Source organism: Balaenoptera physalus, assembly GCF_965194825.1.
Source record: "Balaenoptera physalus genome assembly, chromosome: 16".
NCBI classification, from domain to species: domain Eukaryota; kingdom Metazoa; phylum Chordata; class Mammalia; order Artiodactyla; family Balaenopteridae; genus Balaenoptera; species Balaenoptera physalus.
Genome location: NC_138898.1, coordinates 14,223,883 through 14,239,591, shown reverse-complemented (window position 1 = coordinate 14,239,591; position 15,709 = coordinate 14,223,883). Strand labels below are relative to the sequence as shown.

At 49.0% G+C, this 15,709-nt stretch overlaps 2 protein-coding genes across 4 annotated transcripts in view; both read right to left on the bottom strand.

Moving 5' to 3' along the window:
• Positions 1–6,828, bottom strand: part of SLC13A3 (solute carrier family 13 member 3) — a 95,006-nt gene extending 88,178 nt beyond the window's left edge. For all 3 annotated transcript variants that reach the window (XM_082431402.1, XM_082431400.1, XM_082431403.1), the window contains exon 1: positions 6,730–6,828. The gene's annotated coding sequence lies outside the window, so the exon portion shown is untranslated. The remainder of the gene's footprint in view (positions 1–6,729) is intronic.
• On the bottom strand, positions 6,211–9,777 carry TP53RK (TP53 regulating kinase). The gene is made up of 2 exons (XM_082431409.1): positions 9,304–9,777; positions 6,211–7,712 (listed from the first exon to the last, which is right to left on the bottom strand). Exons 1-2 carry the CDS (start codon positions 9,584–9,586, stop codon positions 7,234–7,236), a joined length of 762 nt encoding a protein of 253 aa, XP_082287535.1. The 5' UTR covers positions 9,587–9,777; the 3' UTR covers positions 6,211–7,233.
• Between the last annotated feature and the right edge of the window lie 5,932 nt (positions 9,778–15,709).

The following is a 15,709-nucleotide window of genomic DNA, read 5'->3' as shown; positions in this document are numbered from 1 at the left end:
TGTGACCTTCTTCCTGCTCCTTGAACATGCCAAGTTCTTGCACTGACTGCTCCCTCTGCCTGGATCTCTCCTCCCCACTCCTTCCCCGCATCCCTTCACAGTGGCTGGTTCCCTCTCCTCACTCAGGTCTCAATTCAGACGTCACCTCCTCAGAAGGGCCTCCGTGACTACCTAATTTAATGAAGCGTAGCCTTCCTCAACTCTACAACACTCCCTCTGTATAAAACCCCCTGAGTTGTTCCTTCACAGCATGATTCACCATTTGAAATTATTCCCTCCTAGATGAAGCCCCATGAGAATAAGGAGTCCAGATCGTACTGCACCACAGTCCCAGTGCCTGGGACATAGCAGGGGTTCAATCAACTATTGAATAGCTGAACATGCTTTAAATAAAATATATTTTATTACTATGAACATCGACCAAAATCATGCATATCACTCGTTCAACAAATATGAATTGAGCGCATACTATGTACCAGGCATCTTTCTGGGTGCTGGGGCTATGGCAGTGATCGAATGAAGCAAAAGTCTCTGCTCTCATACAGCTTTTATTTTGGCAGCTCTATAACGAGATGCATGAGTGAAATATATAGCATATCACATGGTGCGTAGTGCTATGAAGAAACATAAAGCAGGGAGAGGGGAGAGAGCCTGAGGGGAGAGTATGGGCACCACTTTCCACTTCACCTGCACGGAAGGGACTCTCAGTGCCTCCCCCACTCCCTTCACTGAGCCCCATACCACGGTCAGCATCTTTCAGCGTGACACCTTGGTCAAGACCGCTACAGCTCCAAGAGCAATACTGGCTTTGAAGCAAGTCCCAGCAGGTGGGCTGAGGCTGGGGCTGGGATAAGTCACCCCTTGAGATACCCTGGAGGGAGGGGGTCAAGCAACTTGACCTCTCAGGGCCTTTCCTCTCTACGGGGAAAGGGGCAGGGCCCGGACTCCCCTGGCCTGGAGCTACAACTAACTCTGGATTCTGGGCCACCCCCTAACCCCCTCTATCCCGGGCAGAGAGCGAAGGTTTACAAACATCAGGAGGCCTTTGATCGGCACCAAACTCCCAGGGTTCTGACTGTTTTTTGTTCCAAGCTGCAGGCCAGGACCCTACTCTGCTTTGCCTCCAGCAGGGAAGACTGTGGGTAGGTGGGGGTGGTGTGTGTGTGTGTGTGTGTGTGTGTGTGTGAGTTTGGCATAGCGGGAGGAAGGCTCACGAGGCTCCTTAGGTTTTTTTCCAACAAGCAGGCTGGGCTTGTATGAGGGAATTCAGTTCAATTCAGTAAATGTTTACTGAGCACCCACTACCTTCCAGGCACCAATAGAGAAACAAGGGCTGAGACAGTGTAGCAAACAGGACCCTCTGCCCCCCAGAGCAGACAAGAAGCAAATGAGCAAGTGAATATAAATGGTAGCAGGTGCTCGTGAATGGGATGGCAACAAAGCTGGGGAGGTGATGGGGCGGGCTGAGGCTGGGGGTGTTAGCTTCTAAACAGGGTGCTCATGGAAGACAAAGTGGTGTTTGACAGAGACTTGAAGCAAGTGAAGGCGGTAGCCATGTGAGGATGTGTGAGGAACAGTGTGACAGGCAAAGGGAACAGCAAGTACAATGGCCCTGAGATGGGAGCATGGCTGCCTATTGGAAGAACCGGGTGGCTGACCCAAAGTGAGAAAAGGGGGTCAGAAAGATATCCCATGCTCTTGGATTGCAATTCTCTCACCTTCTGTAAGAAGCAAAATCTTCCCCAAAAGCAAACTCAGCAATTTTCTCTTGTGTCTTATTGGCCAGAAAAAGGTCACATGCCCACCTCTATATCAGGGACCAATCTGAGCTTCTCTGAGATAAAGCCATCTGCACCTAATAAATACCTGGACAAATCCAGGCTCTGTCCAAAAGGAATAAGGGGTCTGGCTTTTAGTAGGCAACAGACAATGTCTAGCACAGTCTCTACCATACAGGCTGATGACTCTAGGCAAGGTGCTTAGCATCTGTGAGTCTCAGCTTCCTCTTCTGTAAAAGGGGTAGAGCAAAGAACTATTGTTTCTGCCCTACCAGCATCCATTTCCTGATCTTCCCATGAAACACCTTGATTTCCCTTAGGTCAGTGGTCTCAGAACAGCAGCCTCAGCAGCACCTTGGAACTTGTTAGAAACAAAAATTCTCAGCCCAGCCTGAGACCTTTTGATTCAGATAGATTAGGGTTGGGGCCAGGCAATGTGCACCTGTGTATTCTTGGCTTATAAAGTAAAGCAAATGATGCTGTATTATAATTGCCTGTTTGTTGGTCTCTAAAAATAGTAGCAATATAAATTATATAATAATAACAACAACAGCTAATTGTTACGATGTGCCAAGCACTGCAGTAGTGCTCTACGTGCATTATTTCATTAATGCTTATGGGGGCGTTGATGTGAGACCCAGTCCCTCTTCAAGGAAGGACCGATTGCCCCAGATGCAGATGTGGTCAGCAGGCAGCCTCCATCTTTCTCCCCTTCAGGAATCGAGTCACAAGCAGAGTGGCCTCATCCAAGCCCAAACCCTTCTAGGGGTGGCCCGCTCATGTCTGGGTGATATGAGATTATGAAGGCCTGGCCATCTCTGCCCAACTTGGGACATCTCTGCAGGGCCATTGTAGCTGCAGACACCCCCCTCCACCTGGCGGGGAGGCTGGCTGAGGCTGTTGTTGGGTGTGCCTCTCAGCCCCACTTCTGCCCCCGCTCTCCCTTGCTTCCTTCCCTCCCTTCCCTTCTCTGGAGGCTGACACCTTAATAAACATCCTACACGCTAAACTGCATCGCTGAGTGTGCTTCCTGGGAATTCCGACCCAGGAGAGTGCTCACAGCAGCTCCACGAGGTAGACACCACTCTTAGTCCATTTTACAGATGAGGACACTGTGGCTCAGAGGTACAGTGAGGGGGTCCCAAGCCATGCAGCTGGTGAGCAAGGAGACATGGGATGGAAGCCATCACACTTCTGAAGAGGGAAGTGGCATCCTCTGGCTTTACAAGGGTGTCTCTGGCTGCTGAGTGAGGAAGAATGCAGGGGGCTCCAGGGAAGAAGTGGGGCGTGGGGGGACAGGGAGCAGTGGGGAAACCATTGATTGCAGCGGCACTGGGATAGTGGTAGGGGGACTTCCTCGTCACTGTAGCTTCTTCAGGATCTGGCACTGAGCTGGACACAGCCAGCATGCTTGCTAAATGCCTAGTGAGTGAGAGAACGGATGACAAAATCAAGGCGGGAGGGAACTAGACGTCCCCACGTCTGGTCTGTCTTGCTCACTAGGATCCTGAGTGATAAGCATGGTGCCCACCACATCTGGACACTCAGCTAAGGTGTTGAGTGAATAAATGAACAAGTTCAAGGGAGAGAGGGAGGGAGGAAGGGAGGGAGACAGAAAGAAAAGAGGGAAGGAGAGGAAGGAGAACAAGGGAGGCGGAGGGGAGGAGGACAGAGGAGGAGGAGGAGGGGAGGAGAGAAGGAAGTGAAAGAGAGGATGGAAGGGGAGGGAAGTTTCTTTTTGACTTCTTTGCACAGAGAATGACGGTAACTTGCGACCTCTGGTGGCGAAGGAGAGCCACTCCACTGGGTTGGGGGAAGAGGGAATTCAGTCCTTTGGAGTTGCAGGGCCCTGAATTCCAGACAAAAGAGGATATACCCAGTTCCAGAAAGAGGGTTGGGGCAGGCCCTTGTAAGGACGTGGGCACTCACTGTCAGGGGCTCTGTCAGTTGGTGACGGCAGGGTTAGGACTCCAGCGAGGCAAGAGAAGCACCTGCCTAGGGCACAAACTCAAGGGGGCCCCTAAAACTCAGTTAACTGAGACAAGTATGTTAATGTGATATTTTAAAACATCAAACTGTGGCCCACAAACCAGCTGCCTGTTTTTGTAAATAAAATTGTATTGGAACCAGGATCAGGATTCAGGCTGACGTCCTCAGTTATGGCAGAGATTATAGCCCACGTGCCTCATGAGTGCAGGTGCTCCCATCTCCTCTGGGCCAGCTCAGATCATTTAATAAGAGCATGCCTATACAGGGCACTCAGTAGGCCAGGCTTGGGTAACTCCATTCTGTGGCCGGCGGACTGGCCACAATTTCCCAGGAGATGTGGCCCTGTGTCCTTTTCAGTGTTGGACACATCTGTGTCACATCACATTTCCCTGGCTCTGCCATTCATTAGCAGTGTAACCTTGGGCAAGACTGAATTTCTCTGGGCCTCAGCTGTCTCCTCTGTAAGATGGGTTAATGCACGCAAAGAACTTAGTAACTGCTCAATAAAGTTAACGGTTGTTAACAATGTGGGCTTCAATCCCAGCTCTGTCACTTATTGTGACCCTAGGACGTCCTACTCCTCATTGCTAAGAGTGTTTCCTCATCCGTTATAACCCTTGTTATAACCGGTGGGAATTCACACGCTGCTGCTGGTGCCATTGGCTCATCAGTGCAAAGCACAGGCTGTCTGTCCCCTGTGGACTTTGAGGGATCTGGGATCGCAGAGGGTTCCTTAGCCCTCTGTGAGACACTGAACTAGAAGAATGCACTGCTCCCCTAGGAAGGCTTGTTAATCCTTATTTCCCTGCCCTGGCCACGGGCTGAGTACGAAGACAGGAAATACTCCTGCTGGGATCACGTGTGAAGTGTCTCCGGTCTCCGGTGTCTCCCTCTCCCTCTTAATGCCTGCAGAGGTCATTTTTGCTTCCCCGCTGCTGCCGCCACTCCCACAGCCGCTGGCCACCGTGTCACATACCCCGGTGACTGCCACACGGCTTGCGGCATGCTTGCCGACGCCTCCACCCTGGTCTACCATCATCACAGGCTCAACCTTCTCACTGTTTTCCTGCCTCCACTCTGGCCCCTTGCAGTTTATTTTTTTTCTACCAATGTCATCCTTTCACAATGTAAATCAGATGTTCCTTGCTTAAAACCTCCTGAGCTGCATTAAGAATAAAAACCCAGCCTTGTTACTCGGCCCTGCGTGACCCAGCGCTTACCCACCTCTCTGATCTCATTTCCTGCTCCTCCTCCTTGCTCGGCCGCAAACCAGCCCCACCAGCCTTGCTGTCCCTCAAGAATGTTCCTCCTTCACCAACTTGGTACATGACGTTCTATGCCCCATCTGCTGGTTCTCTGTCACGTCTTGCTTCCAATGTCACCTCATCGAGGCTTTCCCTGACCACTCCTCCCTCTCCCTCCACTCGAGGTCACTCAGAATCTCAGCATCCTTTACAGCAGGGGTCCCCAACCCCCGGGCCTCGGATCGGGACCAGTACCAGTCCGTAGCCTGTTAGGAACCGCGCCGCACAGCAGGAGGTGAGCGGCGGGCAAGTGAGTGAAGCTTCATCTGCTGCTCCCCATTCCTCCCCTTCGCTGGCATTACCGCCTGAACCAGCGCCCCCAACCCCCCGGAAAAACTGTCTTCCACGAAACCGGTCCCTGGTGCCAAAAAGGTTGGGGACCGCTGCTTTACAGCCCTCACCACTGTCTGAAGTTGTCTTAGGTACTTAGTTTGTTTCCAGAGAGATTCGTGTCCCCTCTGTATCTCCAGTGCCTGGCACACAGCGAGCACTAGGTATCTGCTGACTTAACGGCTGCACACATGGGTCAACCATTCTCCCCACGAGGTAGAGATTAGCCATATTAGCTGTACAGTATATGAGGAAACTGGGGAATGAGCCTTCAGTCACGTTGAGAATACTCATTGAAAAAAATTATGGCCAGCTCCTGTGGCCTTGGAATTATTTGAAAATAGTGTAACATAATGCCAATACATATTATAATAATATGTGTCATATATTGAAATGCATCTCATTTCTTAAAGGATCAGTGGAGAGCATACGGGCTTTGGAGCCAGGGAAAAGTACCCCTTGCTACCTGTGACATCTTGGACAAGCTCCCCCCTTTCTGAGCCCGTTTCTCTATCGAATGGTGACAACACCTAATTTAGCGTTGTTTTAGATCCAATGCCTGACGTGTAGTAACCAAACAATGACGTCAGTTCTCTCAACCAGTCACCACTACCCAGAAAGGGAAGTTTTCTTTCATTCCTGGGCATCTGCCATGTGCAGAGTGATAACTGTGGTGAACAACACTGACACAGTCCAAGTTGCTCCAGAATGTTCACTCCATGAGAACAATGCTTGTCCACCTTGCTCATCACTGCACCTGGTACCCAGTACAGTGCCCGCACTCAAAGTATTGACTTGCTAGTTAGAGCTTACAAGGAGGAAAGTGTTTTATTATACCCACCTCCCTCCCAACACACACACAAATTCTTTGGGGGAAGAAACTGGGCAAGGATAAGTGGGAGCTAATTCGCGGTACTTTGAATCTTAATACAGTTTTCCTGCACCTTCTCTTAAACCAGGTTTTATCAAACTTCAGTCATTTCCAAGCTACTTCACTATCTTTGCTCAATCTACTTACTGTCTTTGCTATAAACCGGCTTTTTTACCTACAGAAATTAAAAGGAACTTTATACCAATCACTTGTCTTAATTAGAAGATAGCCATAAAAACACAGAGCAACAAAAAAAAGTTGTACAGAATTACATAAATTTCAGTTGCCTGAAAGCTATGAGCCTGCTTTTTTTAAAAAGGAGAAATTGGAGTTAAGTGGCATTTTTCATCTTTTTTTTTACCATGACCCTCAAAAAGAAGTGTATTTTACATCAAAACCTAGCACATACCATTGTCTATATACACATTTCAAACAAGTTTCATAAAACAATACTTACAATACTACATGCAATGTGCTCTGATATTTTCTAACCTCTGAGTCCATTTCTTTCTTAAAATGCTGGCTGTAACCCACTGTACTGGTTTCACAGGAGTCTGTCATGAACACAACAACAAAAAGCCTGGGTTAGAGGGCTGATGAAGACACACTGCCACCAACTGAGCCTCTGTCCTGGCCTCACCAGGACTGAAAACAGAATAAGGTCCTCAGTATGTGGTTCAATGTTTTGTAACGCCATGCCCTTGACCTGAGGTGTACACGGCACAATTGCAGAGAAAGCCTGAGATTTATTCTGAATGCCCAGTTCTGCCAGACATGTCTTATGTACAGAGTAAACTCTTGAGAACAGTCAACTGCAGATGATAATGCCTAAGAAGCATGATCACAGACGGCACCTAAAAATATCCCACCACCTTTATTTAGGTCGAATCTCATATTCATAGCATTCCTTCAAAGTTACTGTGAACAGCTTAACCGTCTGTGGTCATCACACAGAATTCTTCTACCCCACCATGGACCTCTTCCTCCCTCTCAGGCGCACCTCAGCTAATTTTTTAAGCACTGGCCTGGCCTTTTTGGAGGCGGCGGAGTAGCTCTTCAGAAAGGCTTCAAACACAGTCTCGGTGTTGGGATGGGTACTAAGGAAGGCTTTCTCTAGCACGTACAGGTCAACTCCCTTATCTTCCGGAAGTGCTGAAACGAAACTCAGCCCGAAGTCTATGAGCACGATGTTCAGCTGTTCCAGGGGAGGTTTCAGGAGCATGTTGGATGTGGTGAGATCACCATGAATGAGGTCTTCATCGTGCATTCGAGCCAAAACCTGTCCGATTGTCTCGGCTAAGGCAAAGAGACTCTGGGGAGATTTTTCAGTCTCCATAGTAGATTTGATATAATCTCGAACAGTCACTGAGCCTTCGATTTCTTCCATGAATAAGCAGTTGGAAGCATGGTCCACAAAAAAGACAACCGGGGCACATATTCCTGCAACCAAGACATAAGGGGTCATTGAATTAGATACTTCTTTTTTTTTTTTAAACAGTAAGCTTAATTTTCAAAGACTGAGCCAGTTTTTTACAGTGTGTATCTGCGTATTTCGGGAAAAAGATTTAGGAATGCTGCAGGATGGTACAGCTTAACTTCTCTGAAGTTTCCCCTGCAGGACTGTGCTAAGACCACCCCATAGCTAAGGTGAGCAGAGCCAAAGCTCCCTCCTCCCTTCCACCCTTTATGATTGGACTTCATTTGTCATACTTATTCGCTAAAATACAAAACAAAATAAAGAGCCAGAAGGGTACGCACAGCCCAGTCAGAGCCGTTTCTACCTGATAAGGACACCAGCAGGAGGCCAAGCCATGTGCCGGCTTAGAGATTCATCTTCATAAGGAGGAAGGACAAGTTTAAATCCCTGCTCCCTTCCTTATTAGCTGTATAACTTTAAAGTCACATTAATTTCTCTAAGCTGCCATTTCTGCTTCTATAACATGAGATCAATACTTCCAATAATTCAATGACGTCTCTGAATTTGAAGATTCAATGAATCTTCATTGAATGTCAATTACCCTGAAGACACTTCTAGATACTGGAGACAAATCTGTTGGGATACAGCAGGAAACAAAGCAGGCACGATCCCTGCTTAACAGAACTTAGATCTTGGAGAGGGTGAAAATAGAAAATATGAACACGTGAATAATGTCATTAAATCTGAGCAAGGGCAGTGGTGCATCTGCTTGTCCGCTACTGAATTTCCTCCAGATCTCCCTGCACCTAACAGTGTCTTGGAGTACAGCAGACACCTAAAAAATACCAATGACAGAAACAAAGGTAGGAAGTTTAAAAGTGCAAAGCCAGTGTTTCTGTCTCAGAGGAATACGGGCTGAGAGCCTGGCTGGGTCGCTTGGGCAAGTTACTTCCCTTTGAGTCTCCGTTTCTCATCTGAGGACAAGGTTTACGGTCATGGTGCATAATGGTGTTTTAATGAAAAAAGAAACAATTGAATGAAATCTAATGTTTACTGAGCGCCAGAAGTCAGTCCTATGTTCAAACATAATACATGGCATACAAATCTCGTCTAATGGTCACAACATCCCTATGAGATGGATATAGCTACAATGACTTCCCTTTACATGTGAGGAAACTGAGGCTGAGGTTATATAACTTTGCTGAAAGGCTATATATGAAGCAGCGGAGTATTTAAACCCAGAGATCCTGGCTCCTGGGCAAGTACTTGCAATTACGTCTGCTTCTTAAAAGAAAAAAAAGATAATGATCGAAAATTGAGACGGTACAAATGGGGAAACAGAGGTTCAGGGCAGTTAAATGACATGCGCAACATTGAGCAAGAGTGGCAGAGCCTAGAAGTGAACCAGGCGCCAGTGGCTCCGGGACAAATGCTAGTCGCTGCAAGGCCAAGCGGCTTCTGAAGAGTTAATGAACGAAAAGGATGAAAGGATGACACTTCTTAACGAAAAGCCACGCAGAAGGTACAAACGGAGAAACGGAGGCAAATCGCGGCCCGCAGCGCAGGGGAGCCCCTTACCCGCGTCCCCCACGCCCCCAAGCCGGGCCGCCTCACCTGCGCGGCGGCAGCGGAGCAGCGCCCGGGCCTCCTGCACCGTCCGTCGCCGGCCGAGCCGCGCCTCCAGCGCCGGGTGTCGGTAGCCCTTGGGGAAGCGGTACTTCACCACGGCCGCGCGGCCCTGAAAGCGGCCGCGGAACACTCGCGCCTCGGCACCCTGCTTCACCAGCTCTAGGCCGCTTAAGAAGCGTCTGCTCCGCTCCCGGGCCGCTACCAGTGCTTCGGCCGCGGGCGCCAGCCCCTCGTTCAGTTCACTCGCAGCAGGGCCTGCCTCCGCCATGTTTGCGCCTCCGCATAGCCACTCGGAGATCCTCGGCCCTCTCCGGAAACTGTCGGAGCTTCTTCGGCTCGCTCCGGAAATCCTCGGACCTCTTCGGCCACTCGAACGCCGACACTTCCGCCTTGTGGAAGTGGTTCCTCCTCCCAACTTTTCGGCTCTTTTCGAAGCCTAGTGGCCCCGCCTCCCTGCTCTTCGGCTATCTCCGTAAACTCTCGGCAACTCTCGGTAAACCGCTCTTTTCACTCCTCGGCTCTTTCCGGAAGCCCTTGGTGACTCTCGCGGTCGGCTTTGTTGGCCCCTGCATCCCAGCTCTTCGGCTATTTTCGGAAAGCTTCGGTGCTTCTCGCGGAAAAACTTTTTCGGAATCTCCTGTCCTCAGGAGTCTTTCTGGATCCCGGGAAGCTGCACCCCCAGGAGTTCTCTTCTTGGAACTCCTCGTTCCTGGGCTCCTGAATTCCCCCCCAACAGGGGCTTACACTAGTCAGAGTTGGGTGTGGCTGGTGGACAATGAACCATGTGTCCGACGTCGTCTTTAGAGCTAGGATAGTAACAGCTACCGTTTGTTGAGTGCATTCAGGAGGAATAAAGTTAAATGATGAAAGCCCATCTTACAGAAAAAAAAAAATAATAATTGAGAGTCAGAGAGGGTGGTGGGGATAATCAGGCTGCGGAGTTTTTCAAAGGAGACAGAACCCAAGCCGAATTGGGAGTGATTAGCAAATAAACTTTTACTGTTTATTTTATTTGCAAACCTAATACAGGCTATAACAGATTCTTACAATACACAGTTTTGTCCACAAGAAAAACTGAAGAACCCCTATCCCTGTCATCAATCTGCCCCCCCCGTCAACTATTTTTTTTTTTTTTAATTTATTTATTTATTTATGGCTGTGTTGGTGTGTTGGGTCTTCGTTTCCGTGCGAGGGCTTTCTCCAGTTGCGGCAAGTGGGGGCCACTCTTCATCGCGATGCGCGGGCCTCTCACTATCGCGGCCTCTCTTGTTGCAGAGCACAGGCTCCAGACGCGCAGGCTCAGTAATTGTGGCTCACGGGCCTAGTTGCTCCGCGGCATGTGGGATCTTCCCAGACCAGGGCTCGAACCCGTGTTCCCTGCATTAGCAGGCAGATTCTCAACCACTGCGCCACCAGGGAAGCCCCCCCGTCAACTATTGTATAAAGTTTCTTTCCAGATTTTTGTTTGTTTGTTTGTTACTTGCCTTTCTTTTATTTATTTATTTATGGCTGTGTTGGGTCTTCGTTTCTGTGAGAGGGCTTTCTCTAGTTGTGGCAAGCGGGGGCCACTCTTCATCGCGGTGCGCGGGCCTCTCACTATCGCGGCCTCTCTTGTTGCGGAGCACAGGCTCCAGACGCGCAGGCTCAGTAATTGTGGCTCACGGAGCCCAGTTGCTCCGTGGCATGTGGGATCTTCCCAAACCAGGGCTCGAACCCGTGTCCCCTGCATTGGCAGGCAGATTCTCAACCACTGCGCCACCAGGGAAGCCCCAGATTTTTTTTTTAATGTATATGTGTTCACTCTCACACATAGTGGAGGCAGCCTCAAGGGCCTGTCACACTGAGATGCAGCAACAAACATTATTTCTCTGAGTTTCAGATCCATCATCTTCAGAACGAAGATAATTAGTTTTACTTCAGCAGTAGCTTATTAAAATTAAATAAGGTATTGCTCGTGAGGGTACCTGGTGGATTGCATACATTCTTCACGTGTGCATTTTCCTTCCCCCATCACTGAGACCCTGTTTGAAATATTGAAGAAAAGCCCTTGGGTCTGAGGGTTGCTACGACTGACACCAACCCTCAGCTCCACAGTCCCTGCGTTCATTCATACACAGGGTAGGTCACCTTTTCCATCATCAGACCCTTTTTGTTGACGTAATGTGGTTTCCAGCACCTTTCCTCAGCCAGCATACTTAAAGCTCACCCAGAAACAATTCTATCTATAGTGCCCAGCTTCCCAGGTTTGTAGTTTCATTATCATAATTGTTAGTGTCCACATGATCATCTCCATGGTTACCAAATCTGTCTGAACCCCTCTGTATGGCTGTTAGCATAACTGACGCCATCTTGTGTCCGTACAGTTCCTGCTGTCCTTCCACTGACCCTACCTACGGCTGTTCTGCATAGTAAATCTTTTCTCTGTCATCAAGGGCTTTGTAGTTAATAGATATTGTTTAATGATCTTTAGGTCCAGGTGGCCTCTATGCTCCGTTAGCCTCCAAACAATGATGAAGACCTTTGCTGACGTACTCCTGGTACCTACAGAACTAGTTACCCATTCATAACTCTTGACTTAAGAATACACTTCCTGTTTCCAAGCGTGTGCCCCCATACCCTAGGTTAACTATAAAGTTGTCCCAATGGCCCCTTGAAGGTTCAGAGTGCAGCTGCAAATGCACTGGGTGGATTGCTGTCCACCAGTTCCTACCCTGTAAGTTCCCCTATAATAAACAGATCCATTGATCATACGGAGCTGCCTGCCTCATTTTTTATTCTCAAGATAACTTCTCAGTTCGGTGGGTACTTTTTGCTCCTTCCGACCTCCAACACCCTCCTTTGGAAAATCCACTGTGCAAACATATTTACAAGTCCCAGGCTTGCTATGGTCAGACTGGTTCTGGCTTCTGTGGTAGGAAACCTATTTAAAACCTTTCAGTGGCTCCTTGTTGTGCTTCAGATAAAGATCCATGAGGTCCTGCATGCAGCCCTATGTCCCTCTTTCAGACTCATCTCCCACCAAACTCCCCTCTGCTCTGTGATCTTCAAACACGTTTGCTTTCTCTCAGTCTCATTCTTGCCAGGCTCCCTCCTGCCACGGGGTCTTTGCACCTGCTATTTCCCATGTCAGAAGTGCTCTTCCCTCTCTTTGTTGCCTAGACCCATCTAGGCATCCTTCCACTCTCAGCTCAAATATCACTTCCTCAGGGAAGCCCTCCCTGACTTCTCATAGGAGGGAAAAAACAACCTTGATAATTCCTGGTGCCCCTGTGAATCTCTCCTCTTTTGCATTGCCTTTTTGTTTGTTTGTATGACTATTTGATTAGTGGCAGGATTTAGTTCCTCACAGACTGTTAATATGAGGCCCTTAGTTCCTCCCTGGCTATTGCCTGGAGGCCACCCTCAATTCTTGCCAGGTGGGACTCTCCATTGGGCAGCTCACAACACACAGGTGGCTTCATCAGAGTGAGTAAGAGATCAGGAGAGGGTGAGCAAGATGGAAATCTCCATCTTTTATAACCTGATCTCTAGAATAACAATCATCATTTTTTCTGTATTCTATTTGTTAAAAGTGGGTCACTAGATCCTGCCTACCCTCAAGGGAAGCCGTTTTTGAAGATGCCTACCAAAATGCCCAATTAGAACTTTTCCTTTCTCATTTGGGGCAACCAGTGAAGAGGGATTCTCTACTCTCTAGGAGAGATAGAACCTGACAGCAGGCATGCAAACATCTTCCTGACTTAATGCAAGCCGTAGAAATCAGAGATCAATGACTTCATGCCCTTTTTCATCATATGATTTCTATAGGTTATCTCAGGAATGGAACAGCCCAGCCTTTTCTGTACCAGGTCTTCTGGTGACAATTCCAGATACTCATATGAAAGAGGAATTGTCACATGGCAATGGCCAAGAGGCCTCCTTGGGCTCTTCTCCATGCCAGAAAGGCAGTAGAGTGTGATGGATGAGAGCCCAGTTTTCCCCATAAGTTTGACTTCCGGATCAGCTGTATACTAGTGTGTGTCCTTAAGCACTATTGATTTTTTGTTTTTTGATGTGGACCATTTTTCAAGTCTTTATTGAATTTGTTACAATATTGCTTCGTTTTATGTTTTGGTTTTTTGGCCACGAGGCATGTGGGATCTTATCTCCCCTACCAGGGATCAAACCCTCACCCTCTGCATTGGAAGGCGAAGTCTTAACCACTGGACCTCCAGGGAAGTCCCAGCACTATTGCTTTTATTTATTTGTTTATTATGCAAGCAAGTTACTTCACTTCCCTTTGCCTCACTCATAAAATGGGGGTAAATTTTAATAATCCCTACTCATTAGGCAGTTGTAAATACACATAAGGTGCTTAAATCAATTATCAATTATCAATAGTTTAAACTGTTGTTTCCGGTTATCATTGCTGCATAACAATTTACTCCAAAACTTCACATTTAAAACGACTATTTTATTATACTCATGGAATCTGTGGGTCAGAAATCCAGACTGGGAACAACAGGGATGGCTTGTCTCTGCTCCACAATGTCTGGGGCCTCAGCTGGAAAGATTTGAGCATTGGGAGCCAGAATCATCTGAAGGCTGGCCTTGGAGCCAGTGCTGGGAAGACTCAAAGGCTAGGACCATCACAGGAGGATCCACACATGGCCTCTCTGTGTGCCTTGGGCTTCCTCACAGCATGGCAGGCTCAGAGTAGTCAGACTTCTTAGAGGCTCAGAGCTCCAGGTCTGTGTCCAGTGTCACAGTGACCCAGCCTCAGAAATCACACGACGCCACTCTGTGCAACCTACTGGCCGAAGCAGTTACAAGCACACCCAGATTTCAAGGGAAGGAACAAAGAATTTTGGAGCCATATTTTCCAACTGCCCCAGCTATTAATATTTTCAGAACTGTACATGGGTCCCTTGGCTCAGAAGATCATGTCGATGCTGTCTTCTTTGCCGAGATGCTTATCTGTGTCCGTGGCACCGGATTCCTGCTGGGTGAGGGTGTGGCTACTGACGCATGTGAACAAACGTGTTTACATGTGAACACGCAGTGAGAGGCCGGATAAGCCTCTGACCATGTGAGTGCTGAGCCTGCATTTGTGTTTTTGCCTGATGGTGAGAATTAGTGGGGGTGTCCCCAGCCTGGCTCCTTTCCAGAACGCCAGGCTCTTATATGGAACTGCCCATCTATTTCCACATGGATGCCTAATGAGCATCTTAAACATCACACAGCCCAAACAGAACTTCACATCTCCTTTCCCACCCCAGACTGCTCCTCTCGCCGTCTGTCAGCCCTTATCAAGTCTATCTGTGATCTGCCAACTTTTCTCCAGCCCCACTGCTATCACCTTAGTCCAAATCAACTTCACCTCTCACCTTGCAATAGCCTCCCAAGTGGTCCCCTGTTTCCACCCTTGCTCCCTATAACCTGCTAGAACTCCCCAGTTATTTCTGTGTCAGTTGGAATAAAATCCCATCCAAATCCTGGCCTCCCAAGGACTTAAACGGTCTGGGCTTTGCCAACCCCTGCCTCGGGCCCCATCTCCCTCCACCCTCCCTGTCAACCCCTGTGCTCCAGACACTATGGCTTCATTTCTGTTTTTATGCTCCCCAAGCTCCTTCCTGCAGGGCCTTTGCCTTTGGTCTCCCTTCTGTCTGGAACCTGAGGTCTCAGCTCAGAAATCCCCTCCCCAGAGCAGCCTTCCCAGAGACCCCCTCCCAAGCCCACCCCCAGCTAAAGCAGCCACTGTGCTTGCCTAACCCAGCATTCTAGCTTAATTCTCTGCTTGGCCTTTATCACTACTAGCTGGTATTTCTCTGGTTCCTTTGGTTATTTATCTTTCTTCTTCCCCCACCAGAAAGTAAACTCCAGAGGAACAAAATTAACTGTCTGTCTGGTTCTCCCAGCCCATCCTCCAGGCCTAGGACACTGCCTGAGCGCAGGTGGGACGTGTCCAAACCTAAGTGTCCAGTGAATGGAAGATGAATGTGGGAGAGTGAACGGCTGAAGTGGGTATGTGTGAGTCAGTGTAGATGCATGAGTATGTGTGTGTGTGTGTGTGTGTGTGTGTGTGTGTGTACACACACGCTGGCTGAAGAGGCCAGACTAGTGGCCTAGTCTGAGGCCAGACTAGAGGACCACAGTGATCGGGAAGTCTCCTTCCCGCGGGGAGGATAGGGAAAGACAACTTGTGGGGTCCTCCCCCCAGTGGGGATGACGGTGAGTGGGGTCCCAGCCAGGCCGGGCCAGACTGGGGACGTCCAGGGCGCACCTCTGTCCCGCCTCCAGGCACAGGGGCCCAGGGCTGGCCGACGTGGCAGCTGTGCTGCCGGCGGGCAGGCGGGGAGGGAGGGACGGAGGCTGGAGGCGGGCCGGAAAGTTTGTCTGGCGGCGGAGGCGG

Excerpts from the sequence above, each read along its gene's own strand:
- TP53RK (XM_082431409.1), bottom strand. The coding sequence starts at position 9,586 with ATGGCGGAGGCAGGCCCTGCTGCGAGTGAACTGAACGAGGGGCTGGCG. Across the intron at positions 7,713-9,303 it reads GCTCCGCTGCCGCCGCGCAG|GAATATGTGCCCCGGTTGTC; the intron begins GTGAGGCGGCCC and ends TCTTGGTTGCAG.